Source organism: Mycena indigotica (assembly GCF_014461135.1).
Source record: "Mycena indigotica strain 171206Taipei chromosome Unknown Mind.scaff0019, whole genome shotgun sequence".
In the NCBI taxonomy this organism is placed as follows: Eukaryota; Fungi; Basidiomycota; class Agaricomycetes; order Agaricales; family Mycenaceae; genus Mycena; species Mycena indigotica.
The window spans coordinates 245,023-254,134 of NW_023503018.1; the positions used below are offsets into that span (position 1 = coordinate 245,023).

Below are 9,112 nucleotides of genomic sequence, written 5' to 3' on the forward strand. Positions count from 1 at the left end.
GTGTACTCGTGGTTAGTATTCTGACGTTTTGCTTATAAAAAGCCAGCTTACTGAGCCTACAGAGCCACCGATATCCTGACCATGACCATCACCAAGGACCCTGCTGCCCCTCTTGTCGCCGTTGTCGGCGCTACTGGGACCCAAGGCGGCAGCGTCGTCCTCGCCCTCACTGAATCCGAGCGACCATATCGAATCCGCGCATTCACCCGCAATGTCTCGAAACCCGCAGCGAAAGCATTGGCGGAGAAGGGCCTCGAGGTGGTCGCGGTGACGTTGTCGGTGGAGAATAGAGGAGCCGTATTCAAGGCGTTTGAAGGGGCGGACTATGCTTTCGTGTGTGCTGCTTTTTCTTCCTCGGATTCGTCCTTATGTGCTTGTAGCTTGTCACCAACTGGGCGGAACACGGAGACCCACCACGAGTGAGTCGTTACAGTCCTGGATTCATTGCCTCAACTCTCTCTCAAGGAAACCGTCGAAGGCAAGCTCATGATCGACGCTGCAAAAGCCGCCGGTGTCAAGGGCATCGTCTGGTCCGGGCTGCCCAGCATCGACGCTCTGTCTGGCAGCAAATACAAGAACGTGGGCCACTTCGAAAGCAAAGCACGCGTCTCCGACTACGGCCGCGCTTCTGGGGTCCCTTTTGTCGACATCCAGGCGGGCGGGTACGCGAGCAACATGCGCACCTTCATGCGGCCAGTCAAAGTCTCCGAGGACACTTGGGCCGTCAACGTTTCAACCTTCCCCTGCCCCCGACGACGCGGATGCCCATTATTGACGCTGAGCAAGACTACGGCTTGTTTGTCCGCAAGGCCCTGGAGCTACCCGTCTTTCCCGACAAGCAGACGTGGGCGACGTTTGGCGAGCTTATTGGCTTTGCAGACCAGACAAAGCAGCTTTCAGAGGGTGATCTTTTCGCAAGGTGGCTCTGTCTCGCTGGCTGATCCTTCCCAAGTAACTGGCAAGAACGTCGTCTTCAACCAGATACCATCTGCAGTCTTTGGCGAAGGAGTCAAGAGTGCTGGTACTCCGCCACATATTGCGCTGGCAATCGAAGAGGTCTTCACATCCGTCGGGGAGTTCGGATGTAAGATGGAATTTGTTGTTTTTTTCGCATCGTTTACTCTGGACAGACTTCTCGGAAGGCACTGTGGTCTCGCAGGAGGGGCTCGCTCGCCAACCGCAGACGTGGAAGCAGTACGTGGAGGCTCAAGATTGGAGCGATGTGCTCGTTTGAGTGTTCTGTGCAAATGCACTTATTAGCTACCGTCGGCTTTCCAGCTACACACAATAGATATAAGCTTCTCATGCAATACTTGATGTACCAGTAGAAATGAAAGCACAACTTGTCACCTTAATTCCGAGTCAGGGTTAGTCATTTGCGAAGCTCGGAAAAGCGACTAGACACCTTGCCACAACTGAACAGGGCAAAAAACTGAATATGTTTCTTGCCTAGGTTATTGTGTCTCTATAATCGTCATGTCCGCAGACCATTCTCTGCTTTATCTTGGACGTCGTCATACATCATACTTATATGAATTTTGGTAGTTGGATACCTGCAATCATGTGAGTACACGCTCCCCGATAGTACTCTCACCTATTTCTCAGTGCGCTGGCTTCGCCGGCGGCCGCTGCCCTCAATGCTCCCGCTTTCGCGACTTGACCTCTCTGGATTTGCCAGTGGTTAGTCCGACATTATTTTCTGCTGGAAGACATTCGCACTCACCACTCCGAGTCGCTAGAAAGACAGAGGTAAACCGTCGTCCTTGCATGTGTTATGGCTCTTGCTGCCCGCGTCGTTGATGCTGACTCGTTTCAGCACAATTAACAGTCGGGTTTGGGCTTGGAGAGCCTGCGTTGGCGACTCGGAATCCCGAGGCTCAGGCTGTCTCAGGCTTGCGTGAGGTGTGCCGACTTGTCGCTGGTCTTGACGATGCCAACGAACGGCAGAGTTAGTAATACTATAGACGTCCGACAAGCGACTTACTCGATGGTGGGTCTCAAAGGTGCTGTCGCCGCAAACAGACTCGTTGTCGCCAAGGTGCGTTTCCTGTTGTTTTGCTGCGTTTGACGAGATGATAAGCCGCGAGCAACGGCAGGAGTGAAAGGATACGCACAGACTTGATTCGTGACGGACTGGAGCCCATGAACGAGCTCTTCTGTTTTATGTACAGCCCTGCCGTGCCCGAGTTCCATCAACTTTTGGGGACAGAGTCAGTCGGACTTTCGAAAAGAGTGCTGAGCGTACCACCATGTTTATTGGGAGAGTCTGCATGATTTTGTTGGCACGGGCGGCGGATTGATTTTGTTGGCACGGGCGGCGGATTGAGGGTCGTTGGGTCGTAGTCTGGCCAGCGGGTGCGAGTTGGGAGGCCAGCAGACTTGAATAATGACATAGTGGTTGATGAGAGAACGTCGCAGCAAGGTGTTGTGTTGCCGCCTTCATTTGAAAGTGAGTGCCTGCCTCCCCGGGTTCTTGGACCTCCAGTTCGCGGCAATGCATCTTTCGTCTTCGCGAGGCGGAATGGAAAGGGAGTGTTTGTGAATCGCTTCAAAGGGGAGAGACGCGTGACGATGCTTAGATCAGCACACCGAGCTTGTCTTCCTCCTCCATCTTTCGAGTTCTTCACGTCGTCATCTAGTCCGAAGTAAGAGCCTGGGACGTTTCACTAGCGCATGACTGAACCGTTGCTCCTCAGGCTCCCGACTTCTTTGGAGGACTCGAAAAAAGGACTCGAAAAAATTGGCGAACTCGGCACCAGCCACACGGAGATGCACATATTATGCTCTACGGTGGAGTTGCAACACGACAACATGGATCGCCATAAGCTGTAGAGTGCTGTTTAACCCGGGGGAAGGGATTGCGTGATCGTGAAGACGAATCTGCTTTCGAGAACATATGGTCCATGGTTGTGCGTCTAGCAACTTCCACTGCTGTTGGCACCCCATACTGACCCGCGTCTAGCTGGAGGCTCTGCGGCCCGACCCGTCTTAGCGCGAACGGCGATAAAGAATACCACCAGCCTCGTGCTCCGTCTGGGCCATTGTGTCGGCTCGTCACCGCTCGTGAAGGGAAAGCGAAGGCACTGGCGGTCTGGGATATGAAGGCAACTGGTGGTTTGAGAGATGGCTCCAGCGCGCTGCTGACTGTTCTCATTCTTCCACTCCCACAACCACATCCGACTTGACGATGCTGAGGTCGGCTTCTGCTGCCCCCTCCCTCGAGTCCTTTCTTCGTCGTGAGTGGCTATTCCGTACTGTTGTCGTTTTTCCGACCACACTTTTAGTGGACAAATGCGTACCCTCACCCGCAAAATGCATATGACAACGTGTCAGGGAGGCTGTCTAAGGAAAACCCACAACTACCCACGGCCAACCCGCCTCGCGCGCTGTCGCCATCATTCTCCCGCTCCTTTCGCCAACGAAGTCCCACTGCCAACTTCACACATTCACAAGGATGCCCCTCCCCCGCCACAATCCCCTCTCGAGGTCATTGGCTTTTACCTCGTCCACCATCATCTTCCCAGAATCCCACGCCGACAAGAAAAATGGAGATTCGATCTATCAACGAGACTGGGGAGATGACCATCCAATATGTCGAGTTCCAGGACGAATTTGCTGAACGCGACATCGACATCGACTCGCTCGTTCCACGGACAGTGCTGGACGATGTTTTCGGTCTTGACTACTCATACGTCAATTACTCGCATGTCAACAAGAGGTGGCAACTATGGCGTCTGCCATGTTCTCACTCGTGTTGTAAAGAAGGGGGAGAAAGTCGGTGTTGTTTATGACCCCGAGGACCGGCAGATCTACACGCTAGTCGTTTTCATACCCGTAACAACAACGACAACTCGCTCCCATTCCTTCGCGTCTTCTCTCATCTGCCTACTTTTTGCCTTCGACTTTACCTAATTCCCCTCCAAAAAAACAAGAACCCTCGATAGACAGAAAGCCTCGTCCTACCCCCACAGTCTCGATATCTTTTTACTGTACTTGTAGGATATTTTTCAGACCGACTCGGACCTCTTTAGCGCTGGCAGTACATATATTGTAGCTAGAAGTACTGGATCGCGGTTGCATGAACCGAACCCGCGCTGGCTATACGATACAGAATATTATCTCGATGGATTCTGCTTGTTCGTTGACGCAGTTCGACGCGTTTTCCTTCCCTGAGTGACAAGTCCCGTGAGTGTGACTCCACGTTTCCCCTCACCGCCAACTACACAAGCAACACTGACTCGCCCTGGCCTACAACATGCCTCGAACTCTCCTAATAGTGCGGCTGTATATGATCGATACGTAAGCCTGGCGCTTGCTGCCTCAAGGCCGCGCAGAGTGGCCCCACAAGGCCTCCACAGCCTTGTCATGACTAATGGCTTCTACAGACTTGCTTCCTCCCGTCATGCCAGTCCGACCAGCATTGGACATCCTTCCCCGCGAGCTCTGGGAGACACTATTCGACCTCCTCTCAGAAGACCTGCTCTTGAAACTGGCCCGAGTGTGTCGGTTCTTCAATGCACGTTGCCTCGATAGGTTTCTTTATGGGTCGCTCAGCTATATAGGCACGGCAACGCGGGTCTCTATCGACTCCTGTGGCCTTCTTGCCCTCCCGCTCTGCGTTCTCTGGCAAGAGTTCCCCATCGAGGTCCTCATCTGCGAGGAGCTCGACGCCTCGGACTTGCCCAATCTGCTGTCATGTTTAGACCGCGTCATCCTCCGCTCGCCCAAACTGCACACCCTCTATCTTAACTTCAACACCGACCTACTCGCGGACTCTTCTCCTTATAACCCCCATAAGCTCATCCTGCCTTATGAAACCCGCGCGCTTGTCCTTCCCCGCCTCTGTCAAACACTTTCGCTCTTCTCCCATCGCAACAACAGCGACCATAAGCAGGATGCAGTCTTTGCGTTCACCGAACGAGCGATGTTCTCTTGCTCCGCGGGTGATTTGGCGGACTGGGAGCTCCACAAGTGGCGGTTTAATCATCACGATGATGCTCATCAGGCTCATCGTGGTTCGCGTCGTCGTGGGGCAAAAAAGGGCCAGCCCGAGGTCGAAGAGGGCAAAGAACCACCCTGGAACGCGGTCACGAGCACGCGTTTGTTTGACGGTCGGACGGAGGCGCTTCCGGTCCTCCGCAGTCTGCTTTCTGCCAACGCACGTCTCATCAAGTCATCGCATACCAAGGGTGGGGGCTGGAAGAGCAGCCTCGTGGTACTCAACCAAAGGAAGGATGAACCTCCCGATTACGATCCTGGGCGGTTTTTTGAGCTCTTCAATAACTTTGAGCTCTCCCGGAGCATGATACACATTGCGTCCGAAGAATGTCTCAAGGCTGTGATGAATCATGCCCGTATTCGCTGGGCCGAAACGCTGTCTCTCGATCCAAGTATTGGCCTTGGGGTGGGGCAATTGCGCCGCTTTCTCGCAAACCATCACCGCCTGAAGTGCATTCGAGTCAGACATGGTTACAGCAGGAGCCCCAAGCGCCAACAGCAGCCCCCGATCCTTGACGCGCCCCTCCGTCATCCTTCGCTAGAAAGGTTGAAGTTGCGGGGCATTCCGGCCTTCCCTGACATCCACTGCAGCTCGCTGATCAAAGGGCTTATCAATAGCCCAAACCTGGCTCTCGTCACCCTCTCCCTGTACAAGTCGGTCTCCAAAAAATGGATGGGCTCCCACACAGACAACATCATCAGCGCATTGAGCGGCATTGCGCGCCGACACCGGTGGCTCCCTTCCATCACACTCGAGCTCACCATTGATTGGTCATATGGGTTCTTCACCCGGATTTGTCGCTGGGCAGACGACCCCCGCGCGCTTGACATTGCTGCAAAGCTACACAGTGTAGAGAGAATGCGCGTGGAGGTGAGCTCCGTCGGGGCCGGTCGCAGGCTGTTGCGGTGGTGTAGCCTTCTGCCACGCCTCCAGTCCTTTGTGTTTAAGCTGGATGTGTACGAGCTCTGGGAAGCGCCTGAACACAAGCGAAGAGAGGCGAACGAGGCGTTCCGGGCCGAGGCAATGGCAGCCTTCCAGCCACGGGTGCTCACAATCTCGTACGAGACGAAGCGATTCTCGTTCTAGCTTGCCGCTCAGTTGGTGTCACTTGCTTTATCCGAAATTTCCCTCGTTTGGCTGTCTAGATATGAGAGGACTCGGACTACGGTACTTAGCGAAATTATTTCAAACTATCAGTGGAGGTTATCTTAGGATTTTCAAGTTACAGTACTTTTACATGACTGACCTTTTCTTTGCACAACGTGATTAAAGATTTTTCCAGGGAATGAGATTCCCGGGCCGGGTATCAGCCCAGTGTCTATCATCATTGCACCCGGGGCGCAACCCCTTTGGTGGAGGGTACACGAGAATGGTGGGAGTGGGACTCGCGCCAGTCCCACTCCCATCCAATCTGTGGGACCCGAACATCTCAGTGGGACTTGTAGATGATTGTGGTTGACATCAAATCAGCGATCAGACTTAGCCGGCGTCGCGCAGCGAGCCTCCGCGGCGAGCGGCAGCCCGCGGCAGCGTGGGGTCCGGGGCGAAGCCCTGGTCGGGGTCCGGGGTGGAAAACCCCGGCCGTCGCGGCCGGCGCCGCAATCTACTCATCGAAAGCCTCGAACTCCTTCAAAAAAACCCGAGAAATTAAGGAAAAAATTGTTATACCTCCGCGCAACGGGCCACGCGGCGAGCGAAGCCCCCGGCAGGGTGGGTCCAGGGCAACGCCCTGGTCGGGGTCCGCGGTGGACAACCCCGGTCAAATGCACTGTTTTGAAACAATCACTCGAGTCCCACCACATCTCACTTTGATGGGCTGAGTCCCACCAAACTCGTCTAGCCGACGTCAAGCTGCACCGGGAGTGGGACTGGCACGAGTCCCACTCCCACCATTCTCGTATATACTCCCTTTGGTGTCCTTTCCCTCTGCGTGACCAGTCCCGTGAGTGTGACTCCACGCATCTGACTCGACTCCTTGTCTCTCTACCGCGATGACGACTTCACTTGCTCAGGCGCACCTCTCTGTCCTGCGCACCGCGCTGCAACAACCATGCCCACCGTGGACGTCTGGCATCGTCAATGTCCGCCGTGAAGATTTGACGCTGTTCTATGGGGACGAACGGTGCGTCTTTCCTTCCCCCATTCGTCATTCATGTTTCCACTAGACCGGCCAAACTGAACTTCGCGGACGCAACGGAGGAGCAGCTGCAGGGCCTGGCTGGTGCATGTCAACCAGCAACGTTCGGGCTGGGGACGGAGGACGTGCTTGACGAGGGGTACCGCAAGGCGGGGAAGCTCGACTGCAGTGACTTTGCTGCGGCGCTCGATATCGGGAGCCTGGAGATTCTGGATGCGGTTGTGCCGGACTTGTGGGAGGGTGCAGCCATAAGAGCGGAGTTGTACAAGCTGAATGTCTATGGTGAGTCGAGGCCATCCAAGTAGCTGGGGTTAAACGGTCCAAGGCCCTGGCTCGTTTTTCAAATCACACAAGGACACACCCCGCAGCGGAAATATGGTGGGCTCGCTCGTTCTTGTCCTCCCCACGCAGCACCAAGGCGGGCAACTCAGCCTCTCCCACGGCCCGCATTCCTCCGCATTCGACTCTGCGACACTCCTTGCTGGTAAACACAGCTCAATCGCATACGTCGCTCTCTTCAGCGATGTTACCCATGCGGTGGAACCCGTCGTCTCCGGCTTCCGGGTCACGCTCACATACAATCTGTTTGTTTCCGGGTCGAAATCCTTGCCCCCAAGGCAGCCATCCGAGGCTGAAGTCGTCTGCCAGCGTGCATTGACAGCACTGCTTGCTGACGCTGCTTTCCTGCCTCGAGGCGGTCTCCTTGGTTTTGGGCTCGAGCACGAGTACCCCGTTCCACGCACTGTCTCGGATCCAAATACCCTTTCCCAAGTCCGTCGTGTGCTCAAAGGGGCCGATGCACGTATTGAGCGGGCGGCATCCCGCGCCGGGCTGAAGACAGAGCTTAAGCTGGCGTATACCACCAAAGGCGACGAGTACTACGACAGCGGCAAAGGCGTGCGGATTGCGCTGGACAGTGTTGTCGACCTCCGCGACATCGACTCTGCTGGGAGTGGGGAAATTGACGAAGTGATCAGGCGGGCAGGACAGGCGGTAGTGCGTACGACCGCAGGAGGGAAGCAGGCGTGGACAAAGCTGTACGAGGAGGAGCAGCTGGTGTCGGTGTGTTGGGTCACGGAGCCAGAAGAGGAGAAGAATAGGGCCGAGTCTGCATATATTGCCATGGGGAACGAGCCAGTGCTGGAGTATGCCTATGGGCGGGCAGTGCTTTTGGTAGAGATACCACGTGTGGAAGGGCGAGTGTAGATTAAATGAGGAGACCGAGTTATATCAATAATTGCGTTATAATCGTGTCATATGAGATGGATTTTTATCTCTCTCTGAACAGTTCTTTAAGTCGGAGAAATGACAGTGGAATTTTGTCCTACTTAGTCTCAGGCTAGCACTTGGAAGAAAGTGCTTAATGCCCATTGCGACATACTTGATATAGAATTATGTGCTTGAAGAGATTTTTAGTCTGCGCAGTAGCATCGGCCAAGCCTACAGGATACAGACACTAACTTATGAGCACATCGCCCCAATCTTGAGCCTCCACATATTGCTTCTGGAAACTGGGTGGTCTAGCCCAGAAACACTGAGGAACACACAGAAACACAACAGAATCCTGCTATATTCTGGAACAACAATGGAGGACAGAGGTGAGTGACTGAAGAGGCAGTGCTAATGTGACGGAGGAATGTAGGTAAGGCTCCCAGGCTTACACCCTCCCCCACTTAGAACAAGACCCAATCCATGAGGAGAGATAGTACCAAAAAGGGAGAAGAACCAACAAGTTGCAAGACCGAGAAGTCCGCCCTGAGCAGACGACAGGATATAGGGCCGATACAGGGAACCCCCCTGTAAGAACCGTACACCGAGCGGCATAGTCCAGAACGCCCCAATGGAAACATGCGAGTAGACCCGAATGAAGAAGGCGATTAAAGTGGGAATAAGATAAGGAAATCAGGCTGAAATCTTGCTAGTCATCACGAGTTGCGAGGTCGTCATCGGAATTCGAGTCATCATCGTCATTGGAG

At 54.4% G+C, this 9,112-nt stretch overlaps 3 protein-coding genes across 3 annotated transcripts; all 3 read left to right on the forward strand.

Annotated features, from left to right (window-relative positions):
* Positions 1-81: 81 nt before the first annotated feature.
* Positions 82-1,234, forward strand: MIND_01421500 (uncharacterized protein; the record flags this gene model as incomplete). Its single annotated transcript, XM_037370601.1, has 6 exons — positions 82-333; positions 381-419; positions 466-662; positions 698-903; positions 953-1,084; positions 1,131-1,234. The coding sequence occupies 6 exons, from the start codon at positions 82-84 to the stop codon at positions 1,232-1,234; spliced, it is 930 nt and encodes a 309-aa protein (XP_037212982.1).
* A 3,165-nt stretch (positions 1,235-4,399) lies between these two features.
* On the forward strand, positions 4,400-6,085 carry MIND_01421600 (uncharacterized protein; the record flags this gene model as incomplete). The annotated part of the gene is made up of 1 exon (XM_037370602.1): positions 4,400-6,085. Exon 1 carries the CDS (start codon positions 4,403-4,405, stop codon positions 6,083-6,085), a length of 1,683 nt encoding a protein of 560 aa, XP_037212983.1. The 5' UTR covers positions 4,400-4,402.
* An 887-nt stretch (positions 6,086-6,972) lies between these two features.
* On the forward strand, positions 6,973-8,342 carry MIND_01421700 (Fe2OG dioxygenase domain-containing protein; the record flags this gene model as incomplete). The annotated part of the gene is made up of 3 exons (XM_037370603.1): positions 6,973-7,121; positions 7,165-7,418; positions 7,462-8,342. Exons 1-3 carry the CDS (start codon positions 6,991-6,993, stop codon positions 8,340-8,342), a joined length of 1,266 nt encoding a protein of 421 aa, XP_037212984.1. The 5' UTR covers positions 6,973-6,990.
* Between the last annotated feature and the right edge of the window lie 770 nt (positions 8,343-9,112).